The sequence below is a fragment of the Portunus trituberculatus genome, chromosome 41 (genome assembly GCF_017591435.1).
Source record: "Portunus trituberculatus isolate SZX2019 chromosome 41, ASM1759143v1, whole genome shotgun sequence".
Taxonomy (NCBI): Eukaryota; Metazoa; Arthropoda; class Malacostraca; order Decapoda; family Portunidae; genus Portunus; species Portunus trituberculatus.
Window position 1 is genome coordinate 27,378,228 of NC_059295.1, and position 17,500 is coordinate 27,395,727.

Sequence of the window (17,500 nt, forward strand, 5' to 3'; positions counted from 1 at the left end):
TGGAAAACATCATTACGAAGAATTTTGATTGTAGACATGAAATAGTCAGAGGAGAGGGAGGGACAAGCCCAGAATCGTCCAAGGTGGAGTTGTGAGCAAAGGTTTGAGAAAAGAGTTCAGCTTTAGAGACAGAAGAGATGGCAGTGGTGCCATCAGGATGAAATAAAGGAGAAAAAGATGAAGAAGTGAAGTTATTTGAGATGTTTTTGGCTAGATGCCAGAAGTCACGAGGAGAGTTTGAGTTTGAAAGATTTTGACATTTCCTATTTATGAAAGAGTGTTTGGCAAGTTGAAGAACAGACTTGGCATGATTCCGGGCAGAGATATAAAGTGCATGAGATTCAGGAGATGGAAGGCTCAAGTACCTTTTGTGGGCAACCTCTCTATCATGTATAGCACGAGAACAGGCTGAGTTAAACCAAGGTTTAGAAGGTTTAGGTTGAGAAAAGAATGAGGAATGTACGCCTCCATGCCAGATACTAACACCTCTGTTATGCGTTCAGCACAAAGAGATGGGTCTCTGACACGGAAGCAATAATCATTCCAGGAAAATCAGCATAATACCTCCTCAGGTCCCCCCAACTGGCAGAGGCAAAACGCCAGAGGCACCTTCGCTTTGGGGATCCTGCGGAGGGATTGGAAAAATAGGACAAGATACAGAAATGAGATTGTGATCGGAGGAGCCCAACGGAGATGAAAGGGTGACAGCATAAGCAGAAGGGTTAGAGGTGAGGAAGAGATCAAGAATGTTGGGCGTGTCTCCAAGACGGTCAGGAATACGAGTAGGGTGTTGCACCAGTTGCTCTAGGTCATGGAGGATAGCAAAGTTGAAGGCTAGTTCACCAGGGTGGTCAGTGAAGGGAGAGGAAAGCCAAAGCTGGTGGTGAACATTGAAATCTCCAAGAATGGAAATCTCAGCGAAAGGGTAGAGGGACAGAATGTGCTCCACTTTAGAAGTTAAGTAGTCGAAGAAATTACTATAGTCAGAAGAGTTAGGGAGAGATAAACAGCACAGATGAATTTAGTTTGAGAGTGACTGTTAAGTCGTAGCCAGATGGTGGAAAATTCGGAAGACTCAAGAGCGTGGGCACGAGAGCAAGTTAAGTCGTTGCGTACATAGACGCAACATCCAGCTTTGGAATGAAAATGAGAATAGAGAAAGTAGGAGGGAACAGAGAAGGGCTACTGTCAGTTGCCTCAGACAGCTGTGTTTCGGTGAGGAAAAGAAGATGAGGTTTAGTAGAGGAGAGGTGGTGTTCCACAGATTGAAAATTAGATCTAAGACCGCGAATGTTGCAGAAGTTAATGTAGAAAAAGTTGAGGGAGGTGTCAAGGCATTTGTGGTCTTCAACAGGAGAGGTATCCGACCTGGGGACATTTTGGTCCCTCCCAGAGGGGACTCCGAGGCGTTGTTTATTTTGGGTCCCATTTTCTTTTAAATTTTGATTTGGAGTGAAGGGTGTATGTGTGGTAAGTGCATGTAGTTTTGTGTGAAGAAGGAGAGCTGTCTTTAGAGGGTAGGCTGTGACTACCCCCTTGAGTTGTGAGACACAAAGGGAAACGTTCAACGAGATCACAACTAGCTTTAATGGAAGGTTCACAGAACCTCCTGAACTAGTGCTATTAGATCTCACTGGGAGTAAGTTATTGTTTCGGTAGGTGTCTACTACCTCCTCCTGCTGTCTACTACCTACTTCGTGAAGCTTATAGAGATTCACTTAGATATTTTGGTAAAGTAATTTCCAATAAATTTATGTGCCTCTTGAATGGAAATTGGATGCTCTTGATCGTTAAAGTAATGGGTAGATTAGAGATGCATGTTAAGTTTACCTGTGACAGACAAATAGAGGCAGACGGGTAATGAGACAGTACCAGAGATGAGAAGAGGTAAATGTGTTCCGTTTAGCTAGATTCTTTAGTTGGAATAAATAGGTTTAGATTCTGCCAATGGTAAAATATTGATTTAGAGTGAGGTTGTATAGTGTTCAAAGTTGTTGGTAGCTCTCTAGTGTGTGTGTGTGTGTGTGTGTGTGTGTGTGTGTGTGTGTGTGTGTGTGTGTGTGTGTGTGTTGCACTGCTAGTGTCTCTGTACATTTAGTAGGATCATAATATGACGGCTAGATTGAAAATTCCACTTAGGATGTCGCGAGTTTTGCTAATATGCGTGTCAACAAGGTCCGCAAATCTCTCCTCACAAAGTCCCGCGTACGTACCATCCTTTTAAGACTTTTAATCATTATTCGGTGTACCTAATAATTATCATGTCTATTAGTTGGTTTTGGTTGATCTTAATAATTACATACTACTACCAAGATAGTGTGGTTAATTAAGGAGTCGATTTTCTGTGAAAACAAGTACAGTACACCAAATTCTGCTTGTCTTTTTAAGTCACATAATTTAGGATTTCATTTCATATTGCAACACATAACGTTTGGTATGTTTCACCATAAAAGTAGAGGCAATCATCATGGCCTAGCTGATTGCCCCTTCCCAGCACGAAGTTTTCTGATGACTGTTGAACCACCTCACTCGTTGTGGCACTCCATTCACCTTTGTGTGAGTCGGCCCTCACCAAGTACTAGTAGTGTAGCGTGTGTTTGTGAATAGATATTGATTGAAAGTGATTGCTACAGGAACATTTTTGAAAAAAAAGCAGCTGATTTAGGAGTGCTTGACTGCGCACCAGTGCTTGAAACTTCATGTGGCAGTGTCCGTGAGACAGGAAGGTGTCGCCATGGATACCTCAAGTTCAGATGATTTAAACACCTCGTTGGAGAGTAACTTCAGCGAGGAAGCAGATATCTTGGCACTGAGGCGGTCTGAGCGGCCATCGCCCTTCACGTTGAGGTCACAATGCAGCAACCACCGGTGTCCCCAGGGTGCAGGGATACTCTTCCGCTCCAGGATCAGCCCATCACCCAGCAAACAGTGAGTACCCTACTACAGCATTACAGGTCCACAGTGATGGGGATTTGCATGCTCCGAGGGAGGGAATAAGACAGATTAACCGTTTATCAGTGATTGAGATGAAAAGGGAAGGTGTTGGCTAACTCTTGTGTTAATGAAATGTAGTTGCATCCATCGCCTAGTTGTCTGTTCATTCTCTAACAATCAAGAGGTGTAACAATGGTTTTGAATACCCGTGTAAATTTTTTTGACCTTTTTGTGTATTTTTTTATTTATTTATTCATTTTCATGATTATATATGTACAGTACAACCCCAATCATTCATATGTTTTCAATGATACCCAAGGAGAACAATGACCTGCGTGCCAGCCTTTACTACTGATCTACCAACAGTATGCACTTCTGTAATTTCCCTAATTACAAAACCAAGGCAATCGTATCATGTAATGTTAAGCTCCATGTAACGTTAAGCTCCGCGTGGGAGGATCTCGCCTGTGTAGCTATTCAGTCATAAGACACGCATTTGTTGTCTTATTGACATCAATATACAATATAGTGTGAGGTGGGACTTTCTGAGGTAGTCTTTTCTACTCGCAGTAGATGACATTGAAGAGTAGACAACCGAGACCACATCACATTACACGCATATCATGGAAAAAAAGAAAGATGCTATTCACAGTAACAATAAATAGAAAACAGGATAAAACGTATGATATATCATTAAGCAAAAAAGAGAACCACAGGCAAACGGTCATATATATATATATATATATATATATATATATATATATATATATATATATATATATATATATATATATATATATATATATATATATATATATATATATATATATATATATATATATATATATATATATATATATATATATATATATATATATATATATATATATATATATATATATATATATATATATATATATATATATATACACACACACACACACACACACACACACACACACACGGTAAAAGGTAAAAAGACACTAAGTTGCAAGCTTTCACAGAAAGAAGGAAGATACCACCCTGACCATTGCAAACAGAAAACTAATGATAAAGTACAAGAACAAATGTACAAACAGCGAGAACACTAAGACAATTATATGAAAAAAAGAGCTCGCAAGATAAAATAGAAAATGTCACGATAACAGAGACAGACAGACAGACAGAGAGACAGACAGACATGTTAATAGTCGGCGTGTTGCACGGTAAGTGTGTCGTAGCCTTGACAAGTCACGGTGCTGGGAACCTCTAAGCAAGATCGGAGAACGAGACCAGTTCGCTGAGAGGCTTTATGTAAGCAAGACGAGGTAAGGTGGCAGGTGACGCCTACTTCAACCAGAAAGCCCTGTGCTCACTTCCGCCTCCTACCTCACACTTCCGCTCCCTACGTTGTAAGGATTGTATGCTGAACGCGAGGTTCTGGCTAGAGTCGCTCGGGGATAATGTAAGAAGCTGTGGACGTGGAGGAAAGTAAGAGTGATGTCAAAACCAGTGTGTGTTCGGCAGGAGGTACTACAAATATCAGTTTTTCCTCTAGTAGATTTCCTTTTCATTTGTCTCTTCCATCATGAGGAACGAGATTGGACACATTATTGTTCAAGTCGCTTAGATCAGTTTTGCAACCTAGGAAAGAAAATTAATCCCCAGTTTTACATTTTTCTGTCCGTGCAAGCAGCATTGTATGGTGTTTTAATATATACAAGCAAAGGGCAACTATAACATTTGTCCTAGAATTTTGTCTAACTGTATTTGTTCTTTAAGGGAACTGGCATTAAAATAGGCCTTTTTATTTATTTATTTATTTATTTTGCCCTATGTCGGCTTTCCCTCTTGCATAAAAAGGATAAGAAAAAATAAGAGATTTAGTAATGGAGTAAGTAAGTTTGATCGTTTGAATACACGGACGAGCGAGGTATGGCGGGTAGAACACTAGGAAAAAAAGAGTGATGGGATCATTAGAACGTGTGATGAGACTCCGTTATGAGGCAGGAAAAGAAAGGCATGGCGAGATAGGATAAGCAAATCTGAACTTAAAATAAAAGTCGCTTATTATTTTAGATCTTAGTTGTGGTAACGTTTTGTTTGAGAGGTGCATATGGTGTGTATAATGATGACGGTGAAACTGTAACTATGCGGAAAGTTTGTCAAGTATACTAACGGAAGGGGAGGAGGGGGGCGGTATCGTGTGGGGGATGGTGAACTGTGAGATGGTGGGAGTAAAACACAACATTCTTAGGTACCTAGTTAACTATTTGGGACAAGAAGGAAAGGTTAGGGGATAATGTGTCACAAATCAATGATAGTTTTCCAAATAAAAAGTAAATAAATAAATGAATAAATAAATAGAGATGTATAGATAAATGAACAGGAAATGCGGATGTTTCCAGTAAATTGGGTAAAAAAAAAAAATCAATCATTAAAGTTTCTGAACACTAAAAAAAATAGTAGAATAAGTATGCCATTTAAACATGCAGTGAAGAAAGTGCCATTTTCACTACTACCTTTTATTTTTCATAATTCTTAGAGAGAGAGAGAGAGAGAGAGAGAGAGAGAGAGAGAGAGGTGTATGACATAATGGCAACTAGGTAGGTATTGTTTTTTGAGAAAGGATATAGTCGACGTACAGTAAAGATAGTATGGGTGTCATTCATCACTAAATAGAATACCCAGTGTAGCGTGTTCTCAGCCTGGCAACGGGAAAAAAGAAAAAAAGCATTTAATTGGGTCTAGTGTGTCAAGTTTCATGTGAGGGTGGTGACTGGTGAGTGATGAGTGGGAGGGGTGGTGCGGGTTCAGCGGGTTAGGTAGCCAGCCAGTAGTTCTAGTTCAGCTTTGTTTTGCTGCATGCCGGATGTAAGGACTGGGAAGGGAATGCTCGCTCCTCCATTGCTGGCTGGTCCGTTACTGTGTTTACTACTGCCTGCGGCGTGTGTGTGTGTGTGTGTGTGTGTGTGTGTCTGGACCAGCAATGTGATCTTAATAAAACAGACAAATGAATAAAGAACGCCGGAATGCTACAGTTAGGATCATACAGTGTCGGGTACCTTTTAAAATTTGAATCTCAAGAGTGTGCACCGTTTCTCTCTCTCTCTCTCTCTCTCTCTCTCTCTCTCTCTCTCTCTAAGTGAAGGATTTATCTCTATCAGCAAGAGAGTAGCTTCCAAGTGTTCTATCTCACACTAGGATGGAGAGGGGATGCTTATGGGGAAGCTCAGAGTCCTGCTTTTTGTCTGGCTGCGGTGGTTGGTGGTTGGTGGGCTGGTGGCCTTGACGCTGCTGTCTGCCGAGGCTCGCCATGCTGCGGGCTGTTGGGTTCGATCTTATGTAAGGCCGCAGAGGGTGCCACTATGCAACACCTATGAATGACACTGCGATCTGAAAGGCAGCTGTTCTTTATTCGTTCAGATCACAGCCCAGTGCAGCAGTGTGTTGAGTCTCCTTGTCGTGGAGGAATGAGAGAAGGTACAAGGGAGATGTCAGTCTTAACTTTGTACTGCTTTATAATGTTTACGTATTTGTTTATGAATAGTAAAAATGATGGTGTTGTTATTGTTGTTGTTGGTGTTGTTGTTGTTGTTGTTGTTGTTGTTGTTGTTGTTATTATTATTATTATTATTATTATTATTATTATTATTATTATTATTATTATTCTAATATTGTGATTCTCTCTCTCTCTCTCTCTCTCTCTCTCTCTCTCTCTCTCTCTCTCTCTCTCTCTCTCTCTCTCTCTCACACACACACACACACACACAGAGAGAGTTTTGAGGTTCTGCATTTATTTGTGAAGTAGCTAAGTATATACATTTATAGTCTTGCTAGTTCGTCGTTACTATTTATAACTTGCAGCTCGACAAGAAAGACAATACGTAGTGTCGTTTTTCTCCGGTTGTCTCCCTGTTCACTTCTTTAATGTGCTCGTTGTGTTATGGTCGTCAAGCAGCTACAGTAGCTGCAACATATTGACCATAGGGAGACTAGAGTATATCCTCATGTCATCCCTATTCATATCAGTCCTTCCTCATGACAAGAGTGAATGGTGGGCGGAGGCAACCGTTTGGTCCTTAGGATATATGAACTAGAATTACTAGACCAACATTGTACGTGAAGTGAATGAAGAATATTTCACTGATACAATGAGTATATCTATGCTTCGATACGGCATACATGATGAACACGGAATGATGAATGATGTGCCTGTGTCGATGAAGCAACATTGTATGGTACTATGGTGCCATATTCAGATACGCTTCCCTCTCTCACCGCGACCATTTTGAAAGACCACAGACACGAATAGCTGAGTTCTAAATAGTATTTGTCTTGTCGATAATGCAAAAAACCTATTAACATGTCACTAGACTTACATAAATCCTTATAAACCCCGTGTCATTTCAGCTAAAGCCCTTTATGAATATTGGAGATGAGGCGCAGAAGTATTTTTGGAAAAGGGGCCATAGCTTGTATTCTCAAACACTTTTGTGCTTCACCACCATATTTCAAAAACCTTTATTTGAATCTACACGAGTTTTTCAAAGGTGTTTTTACGGTTGTTAGAGGCAGACTGACAACATTTCTACATCATTAACTGGAGAAACATTTGAAAACCCCGCTAGTCATCTCTGTGGACTTGGAAATTAGTCGTGATGAGAGACGAGCGTTTCTGAATACGGACCTATACAAGTGTACTGCATATGGCAAGAAATTCTATACAATAACGGATATTTTGGTGCTTACTGGACTGGCTGTTTTAGTATTGTATTGTGTACAGAAAAAAAAAAAATACTAACATTAACCTCTTCACTATTGGGACACATTTATACCTTGAGATTTGTGTACGATTAGATCATTTTATTGACATTAGGAAGGGTCTGTGGAGGTCAGAAGATTAATGGCCACAGTTTTCACTATTTTAATCCCTCCACATAAGTTTCTGACACTAAAATCACCAAATAGTAAGCAGAGTGAATATGGAAATGCGTCATGGTACTGAAGGGGTTAAAAAGGCAAAATGTTTGTTAGTATAATGCACTGTGCTTGGGTCATGTGGTGTGGGGAGACGATGGTGTAAGATAGGATGGTGTAAGCAGGATGGTGACATGAGAGGGGCGGCAGGGCGATGGTGCGGTGGTGCACGGGTGGGATGGGATGGTGGGTGTGCCCTGGCGCGGTGGATCTGTGCAGTGTTGCCAACCGTAGGGCAATTGCCCTACGCGTAGGGCAATTTAGCCTCATATCCTGGTCTGTAGGGCGGTAGGGCAATTTTACAAAATTTGAGCAAAACGTAGGGCAATTACGATTTCTTGGTATGAGTGATAATTATTTTGCATCAAAAGATTAATTATGTAAACGGAAAGGAAATATGCTAAAAAAAAGGTACTAATTTTTAAAAAATTCTATTACCCTCTACTATGTAACAAAAAAACTTCTTCAACAATAAATAATAAGTCACAAGTCATAACATAAAATGCTTCTCATAAATCTGACAGCCCCTTGTGATTGGCCCGTTTAAAGGAGAGAGCCAATCACAAGCCAGAAAAAGAAGCTTGATTATGATTTAGAGAGGCCAAATATCTATATTATATATTCAATTTTTTTTCAAGAAAGATAAGATGTAGGTCTATTCCTGCACTAAACAAGAGAAAACATATTATTTTTGTTGTTGCTATATAGCAGTATATAAATAAAAAAACTACCAACTAATATCGAGATATTTTCATGATTCATCCTGAATCGTAGGGCAATGAAGGAAAATGTAGGGCAATTTCAGTGTCTGTGTAGGGCGAAGTAGTCTGTAGGGGTTGGCAACACTGGATCTGTGACTTCCCTTCCCATGCTCCTCCCAAAAAAGCCTTCCACCGTCATGACCCCCGCCATTCCGCCACTCCCCTTCTACTTGTTCTTATCCTGTCCAATCCAACTCTCTCTCTCTCTCTCTCTCTCTCTCTCTCTCTCTCTCTCTCTCTCTCTCGTGTAATTTTAAGTTTTTGCAAATTGATCGATGCAGGTCCGAGATGAAGCATAACACTACTACATGTCAGTGTTTTCAAAAGTTGTAGCATTTTAGCTCGACAAGTTGTAGCTGACTTATTATTATTATAGTGTATGTGCTTATAGGGGTTTCTAGATCAGTTTCATGATTGCAGTGATAATTCAACATCGATTATGGGTCATCAATAAAATGAAATAAAATAGAATACCCACGGAAACTCTTAATAATTCCTGTGGCCTTTGAAAATAGTCCTGTCGAGATTGTTAAATGTTTAGGAAATCGACGAGGACGATTATGGCATACGTATAAATTTTTGCCTATCAGCCACTGTTCATACCATACCCTGAAACACCAGCGCCACGTCCTCACTACTTTCAAGAAGCTCTACTTGACAGCTATATTGATTTAAGAGCTTCTAGTGGCAGAATAGCAAGATTTTTACATTATTTACCTCTTTAATACTGGGACACTTTTTTTTTTTTTTATTTTGCCTTGAGATTTGTGTACGATTAGACCATTTTATTGACATTAGGAAGAGTTTATGGAGGTCAGAAGATTAATCGCCAGTTTTCACTATTTTAATCCCCACATAAGTTTCTGAAGCTGTATAAAATCATTAAATAGTAAGCAGAGTGAATATGAAAACGTGTCATTGTACTTAAGGGGTTAATGGCCACAGTTTTGACATTTTAATCCCCCACATAAGTTTCTGAAGCTGTATAAAATCACCAAATAGTTAGCAGAGTGAATATGGAAACGTGTCATAGTACTGAAGGGGTTAACAGGAGAAACACTTCGAAAACTCTATTAACTTAGTCCCTTCAGTACCATGATGTGTTTTCATATTCATTGTGCTTACTATCTCGTGATTCTATACAGCTTCAGAAACTTATGTGGGGGATTAGAATAGTGAAGACTGAACAATAATCCTCTGACCTCCATAGACCCTTCCTAATGTCAATGAAATGATCTAAATGTACACAAATTTCAATAAAAATGTGTCACAATATTGAAGGGGTTAATACATCTCTCCTGCTCAACCATGTATGCACTCACTGCCCACCGCCCACCTCGCATCCCAGCTGGCCATCGTGTGGGTGTTATCATGTTTGGTAGGTGCGGAGCTTACAGCGTGTTGTGAATATCCTGGTAGTGTGTGCTCATGACTGTGCGGTTATTGGGCTGAACAGTCTTTTGTCTTTTGTTTGTTGTATAAATGTTAGCATTCTTTCACCACTGTGTGTATATACGCATGTATGTTTTCCTTTTTCTTTTCTGGGTAGTGTTTGCAGACCTTGACCAGTCTCAAGTCTTAGAAAAGAATAGTGAAAAAGCTGCGATATACGTATGTTATTTATCTACTGATTTGAGGAACAGTAAGAAAGGTTGAACCGTGAGAGGAAGCAGCACTTTCGACAGGACACACAACGTTCACTTCTAACCTGGATATCTTACTTTGATCACCTTTCCCTATGACCCATGCTTATGTAAACCACTAAGGAAAGAACCGAAAGGTCTCACCAACCAGTGCGCCAGCCTATCCAAACTTTTTCAATTACTGGAACATGTCAGATACGATGTAAGCCGGAAAGTGCATTGGTAGTTCATTTTGCATGGTCAGAGATAATAGTAATAAAGCTTCTGGCCAAAAAAATCTTTAGTTCAGCCTTGAAAGCACCAAAGTCTCTCAGCTCAACATAAAGAACTCAATGGCCCAGCCGCCCAAGTGAAATTCCCTCGACCTTGTATTACTCTCCCTTCACTGCACAAGACAAGGGAGGGAGTTGTACTACTATGCATAACGCTTGCTTGCTCTTGTGCTCTCAGTCCATCATTATTCTGTCTGTTGAATATATATATATATATATATATATATATATATATATATATATATATATATATATATATATATATATATATATATATATATATATATATATATATATATATATATATATATATATATATATATATATATATATATATATATATATATATATATATATATATATATATATATACGTACATACATATATACATACATACACTCACACATATAGTATGAAAATTATCAGTTCATCAATCACTCCTCCAGTCACGAGGAACCTTTATTCAGTTGAATTGATGTGTGGATAGGCTGTAGGTATATAGGGCCTTGGCAGACATTGCGATAGATGATACAGATGACGGATTCCTGCTGTGTTGGAGTCACGTTTCGGCCTTAATTAGGCTTCCTTAGGACGAGGTAGCAAGGAGTCGATCATGACCTCAGAACGGTTTTAAATTTATCACTTGGTGTGTATGAAGGAGTAACAACCAACCTAATCATAGCATTGCGGAATCTGACGTGGCCGTTGTACTCCTATGGTGTGTGTGTGTGTGTGTGTGTGATATACTTTGGTACACGTGGGTTGCAGGGTCCATCGGTGGTGTCTGGCAACACTGCCATTGATTCAGGGAGCAGCATGTGATGCCCGCCCGGCGCCCACTCCCTGCTTGGCCTCCCCTCCACACCGCTTCGCTCCAAACAAGACTGACACGTTGGGAGCCTGCCTCTCTCCATGACGCTGATATCGATGATTCACTGAAGAACGCCATACATGATGCATCCTTGTTGCAGAGTGAACGCTGGAACTTGAATCATTACATAAATCTGATCATGTATGAAGGAAGTTCCTATTAGCGATAAGAATAACTGAATCTATCTACTTAACTGAGATCACATGAACGACGAATACTTTGACTCGTGTAAATGGATGTCAATGCTTGTCTGGGCTATCCACCACCTCAACAGTAATCCAAATGAATTTCCACGTTCTTAAAGTGGCCGCAACGAGTGAAAGCAAGAAGGACAGGCTACTGAGTCATTCCCATTCCCCACGCAGCTCCTCACATCATCTTGACTGTGAGGACCACGCTAGACAAGGCCCAGACCTGGCGCTGTGCTAAATTGTCCTGCGCTGGAGGTTCGCCACTGTTCCAGCTGGAGACGGTGAAGTAATAGTGGATAATTTACGATAGACAAAGACTTGCTTCATATCTTTATTGATAAATACTACATGGCAACTGACGTCAGCTGTCGAGGAAGGCAAAAATCAATAATAATGTAGGGTTACCATGTTAGTGACGCGATGAGCAGGATCGTTTGTGTCGCATGTGAGGAAAGTGAGCTGATGTTTTGTTGACGTCGCCCGTAGCACTGAGAAGCTTAGAGAGCAAAATTGAACTCACCAGCTAGTTAGTAGATTCAACGGCGTCTTAATGGTGATACCAGAAACAAAGAAAGGACGTTGTTTAATTGTTGATTGCTGTGTGGAATTTAACTGATTACAAGAGAGAGAGAGAAGAATAAAAGGGGAATGCACTGCAACATCGCCGTCATATAGCGCCGAAAGGGTTTGGTTTGTCCAGGGAACCAGTGGGCACCGAAGCCTGCGATGACAGGCGACTCTGAGGCGAGCCATCAAAGGTGATATATACCACCGACCACACTTCAAGCCGTGTTGCTTGTAACACTCTCACCAAGGTAAATGTGGCGCGCGCGTCTCAGAGAGAGAGAGAGAGAGAGAGAGAGAGAGAGAGAGAGAGAGAGGGGGGCACCATGATATAGACTCATAGAGGAACCATGCGTGCTTTGTGGTGCGAGGAGTCTCCAAACGCACGGGTTCGAATCCTGTCCACTGTCCGAGTGTTGGTTGGGTCAAGGCCCGTATATGTTTCTAGTGAATTTGGGTTGGGCTTCCTCACTTGGGGCAACGGTTTCCTAGCGGATGAGCTTTGAGATTGGAGGTACCACAAAAAGTATCTCCTTTAGCCCATAAATTCCCGTGAAAAACCCACATGGTATAAATAAAAATAAATGGTATAAATAAAATGAGAGAGAGAGAGAGAGAGAGAGAGAGAGAGAGAGAGAGAGAGAGAGAGAGAGAGAGAGAGAGAGAGAGAGAGAGAGTGCTTACAAGTGTAAGTCAGGTTTTTAGTGTGAGAGAGAGAGAGAGAGAGAGAGAGAGAGAGAGAGAGAGAGAGAGAGAGAGAGAGAGAGAGAGAGAGAGACGTGCTTACAAGTTAAGTCAGGTTTTTTTTTTTTTTTAGAGAGAGAGAGAGAGAGAGAGAGAGAGAGAGAGAGAGAGAGAGAGAGAGAGAGAGATGACATCCGCCTCTTAATCAGTGACGCTGCCACAGGAGACGATGGTGGACAGTCCTGCAGTAGGTACTGCTTGTGTTCCTCTCACTAGGTCTGGAAGGCATCCCGAGCCTTGCCTTAGCCCAGCACTGTCACACCTCACCTGACGTAGTGCCAAGCAGGAGTGTTGTATACCACGAAGAGACATCTGGAGTAAAAAATATGTCGGCAACCTTGTTCTTGCAGCCTCTCAGTGGCTTTGAGGGAATCAGTGTTGAGGCTTTCTAAGAAACATACACTTTAGCCGCCTGGATCCCCACTGACCAGTGTTGCCCAGGAATACGTTAGAGCTTCACGTGGGTGCCGTTGAAGGTGGAGGTGGAGGTTGAATGGCGGCAAACAACTAGTCTTCTACCTGGCTATTGCTTCCACTGCATGCAGGACTTTGGTGGGTGTGTGAGGAAATGTTTGAGTCGTTCGAACATTAATTTGGGGATCGTTAGGAATCTGAAGGTTGTAACTCATGGCTCCTCCAGATGGAAGTGTGGTAACCCACCAGACGCCTGTCTCACCAGCTGTAATAACACCATTATCACCTGCATGGTACCGTCAACCCAGCTGTCTTTATATTCACCGACACACTTATCTCCATGCAATCGCACAACTACCACGCCCACATAGATTGCCACGCCAACACCGAATACCACGCCCACTCCGAATACCTAGACAACAACGGCTACCACGCCCACATCGACTGCCACGCCAATACCGGCTCCCACGGCCACACCAATCACCACGCTTACACCGGTTTTCACGCACACACCGGCTGGGTCTGTGTGTTTCTCTGTGTGTTTGAGAGAGAGAGAGAGAGAGAGAGAGAGAGAGAGAGAGAGAGAGAGAGAGAGAGCATCCGCCTCTTAACCAGCTTCACACAGTAAGTCACAGTTCAGCGAGTCAGTGACACACTGGAGACAATGGTGGACAGTCCTGCAGTACTGCTTGTGTTCCTCGCACTGGGTCTGGAAGGCGTCCCGAGCCTCGCCTTGGCCCAGCACTGCCACGCCTCACCTGACGTACTCGTGTCAACCGGGAGTGTTGATCCAGTTTACTATGAAGTGATATCTGGAGCAAAAAATATGTCGGCAACCTTGTTCTTGCAGCCTCTCAGTGGCTTTGAGGGAATCAGTGTTGAGGCGTCCGTAGATACGGACACTTTATCCGCCTGGTTCGCCACTGACCAGTGTTGCCCAAGAACACTTCAGAGCTTCACGTGGGTGCCGTTGAAAATGGTGGTGGAGGTTAAATGGCATACCGTTAGTATTCCACCTGGTTATTACATCCACTACATGCTGGACTTTGGTGGATGCGTGAAGGAATGTAAAAAGCATTGGAGCATTAGTATGGATATCGTTGGGAATCTGAAGGTTGTAGCTCATGGCTCCTCAAGATGGAAGTGTGACAGCCCACCACACGCCTGCCTCACCAGTTGTAATAACATCACCTCCAGCACCACAACCTGCCAGGAACCATCAATCCAATTTCCTGTAGATTCACCGTCATACTCATCTCCATGTAAAGGCACACCCATGCCGGCTGCCACGCCTACACCGGCTACCACGTCCACACCGACTGGTTCGTCTTCAACAGTTGTCACGAACATACCAGCTGCCACGCCCACATCCCGAGTCGGGTCTTCCTCAGCCAGGACCACTGATGGCAAGTACTATGCATCTTTGCCAGCGACAGTGATGGTGACACTGGCCAAAGTTCTGCTAGCGCTGAACATTATAGTAATAGTGGCAGTGTTGGCGGCGCTCATTCCTCATATGAGATAACGTGCGTACAAGTGTTGGTCAGGGTCTGTGTGTGTGTGTGTGTGTGTGTGTTTTTTTTTTTTGTGTGTGTGTGTGTATGAGCGATATATATATATATATATATATATATATATATATATATATATATATATATATATATATATATATATAGAGAGAGAGAGAGAGAGAGAGAGAGAGAGAGAGAGAGAGAGAGAGAGAGAGAGAGAGAGAGAGAGAGAGAGAGAACATCCGCCTCTTAACCAGCTTCACACATTAAGTCACAGTTCAGTGAGTCAGTGACACTGGAGACGATGGTGGACAGTCCTGCAGTACTGCTTGTGTTCCTTGCACTGGGTCTGGAAGGCATCCCGAGCCTCGCCTCGGTCCAACATTGCCACGCCTCACCTGACGTAGTAGTGCCGGGCGGGAGTGTTGATCCAGTTTACTATGAAGAGATACCTGAAGCAAGAAAAATGTCGGCAACCTTGTTCTTGCAGCATCTCTTTGGCTTTGAGGGAATCAGTGTTGAGGCGACTTATGAAACATACACTTTATCCGCCTGGTTCGCCACTGACCAGTGTTGCCCAGGAACACCTCAGAGCTTCACGTGGGTGCCGTTGAAGGTGGAGGTGGAGGTTAAAAAGCATACCTTTAGATATTACTTCCACTACATGCTGGACTTTGGTGGATGCGTGAAGGAATGTAAAAAGCCTTGGGGCTTTACATTTAATGACGATGATGGGACTCTGAAGGTTGTAGCTCATGGCTCCTCAAGATGGAAGTGTGACAGCCCACCACACGCCTGCCTCACCACCTGTAATACCACCACCACCGCCTCCACCTGCCAGGAACCGTCAACTCAACTGCCTGTACATTCACCGTCACACTTATCTCCTTGCAATGGCACACCCACATCTGCTGCCACGCCGCCATCCGCTGTCACACCCACACCGTCTGCCATGCCCACAACTCAGCCCTCAGTGTTGGTGCAGGTGGCGCCCACAGTACTGGGAGCGGCCTCCCTCGTGATAATAGTAGCAGTGTCGGCGGTTCTTTTCCCTAAAATAAGACGGGGTACGTATAAGCTCTTGGAGAGAGAGAGAGAGAGAGAGAGAGAGAGAGAGAGAGTGTACCAGCATGTCTACAATAAAACATTTTTCATCTTTTCTTCTTTGAATTAATAAACCAAGATCAACAATAACTACTACTACTACTACTACTACTACTACTACTACTACTACTACTACTACTACTACTACTACTACCACCACCAGCACCTCCACCTCTACCACCTGCACCACCTCCACCTCCACCTCTACCTCTCCCTCTACCATTACCTCCTCCTCCTCCTCCTCCTCCTCCTCCTCTTCCTCTTCCTCTTCCTCTTCCTCTTCCTCTTCCTCCTCCTCCTCTAATAAAGGAACAACAAATACAACAACAGCTACTACTACTACTACTACTACTACTACTACTACTACTACTACTACTACTACTACTACTACTACTACTACTACTATCACCATCACCATCTCTACAACCACTAATAAGAATGTGAATAATATCATGTTAACAGTAATAATGACATAATAGGAATTAATAAGAAATGGAGTGGAGATGAAGAGAAAGGTACTACTTCTGCCTGCAGGCTGTGTATTAAGGTTAAGACGGCCGGCATCCCTTCCATCCCCGCCCCGCCACCACCGCAACAGTTCTGTCCGCATCAGTATGAACTCCTTGTACGAGGCTTATAGTGGCCCTGAAAGCCTGCAGTGAACGGCGGTACGAGTGTCTGGTACACCCAAGGGCCCGTATGCTGAGACGCTTTGTTCTCTCATCACTGCTGTTTTCAAAGGCCACACTGGTGATTGCCTGGATTCTTGAATATTTTTTCCTGTAGTAACTTTGAAATTTTGTTAATTTATCACTAGAATCGTTAAAAAAAACACTCTTAGATTAACAGTATGCCTTCAATTACAACCTTGAGAGTAGTGGAGGTGAGGCGAGAGTCGCGTCTGAATGTACATACTTACATAAAAGATCAATCTGTTATACTTTAATTTGATTTCAGATAAGTTTCTTTCATAACGTATGGTTTTCTTCCTAGACAAATATATGCTGTGTTATACACACTGGCCATGCCCTGCACCCCTCCATGCACCCCAGTATTTCCACGTACTCTGAGGGGCACCATGCACCGGGCTGACCATCACAAGATAAGATGTTTCACAATTATTAACATTTTTTGGTTTAGGTTTATGTTTGAGGTATGTCCTTGTATGTTCTCCTTTTTTAGCTTTCAATACATGTTATCATCATTACTCTATCATTTCTTGTTCTTGATCTGTGCCTGTTCGTTTCGCGTCAACAGTTGTGAAACACTCTGTGGTGATTACGGATTGGTACTAGATATGTTGTGTGCCTTGAAATGTTGCTCTTGTTCATCAGTTTACTCTAAGTTGAGATGAGTTTGGCCACCGTGCTCTACACTGTATTGTTTGGGCTAATGAATCATAGGGGCGTTTACTGCCTCACAATTAACCTCTTCAGTACCGTGACGCGTTTCCATATTCATTTTGCTTACTATTTGATGATTTTGAACAGCTTCAGAAACTCATGAGGGGATTAAAATAGTGAAGACTGTAG

The 17,500-nt window shown here is 42.3% G+C and overlaps 2 protein-coding genes across 8 annotated transcripts in view; both read left to right on the plus strand.

The window, feature by feature from the left end:
• Positions 1–17,500, plus strand: part of LOC123516893 — a 103,395-nt gene that overhangs the window by 2,514 nt on the left and 83,381 nt on the right. For 3 of the 5 annotated variants that reach the window (XM_045276619.1, XM_045276623.1, XM_045276620.1), the window contains exon 2: positions 2,454–2,928. In XM_045276619.1, coding sequence (XP_045132554.1) covers positions 2,735–2,928 — 194 coding nt within the window. In that variant the 5' untranslated portion in view covers positions 2,454–2,734. The remainder of the gene's footprint in view (positions 1–2,453; positions 2,929–17,500) is intronic. The other 2 variants (XM_045276621.1, XM_045276625.1) reach the window with 1 other exon arrangement.
• LOC123516897 overlaps positions 13,082–17,500 on the plus strand; it is a 5,249-nt gene continuing 830 nt past the window's right edge. The window contains exons 1-3 of one of the 3 annotated variants that reach the window (XR_006678332.1): positions 15,034–15,931; positions 16,503–16,718; positions 16,962–17,500. The exon at positions 16,962–17,500 is cut by the window's right edge and continues 830 nt beyond it. Coding sequence is in view for 2 of the 3 variants with exons in the window: in XM_045276647.1 (XP_045132582.1) it covers positions 15,169–15,931; positions 16,503–16,630 (891 nt within the window). In the remaining variant the exon portion in view is untranslated. Of the gene's footprint in view, positions 14,760–15,033; positions 15,932–16,502 lie in introns of those variants that run through there. The other 2 variants (XM_045276648.1, XM_045276647.1) reach the window with 2 other exon arrangements.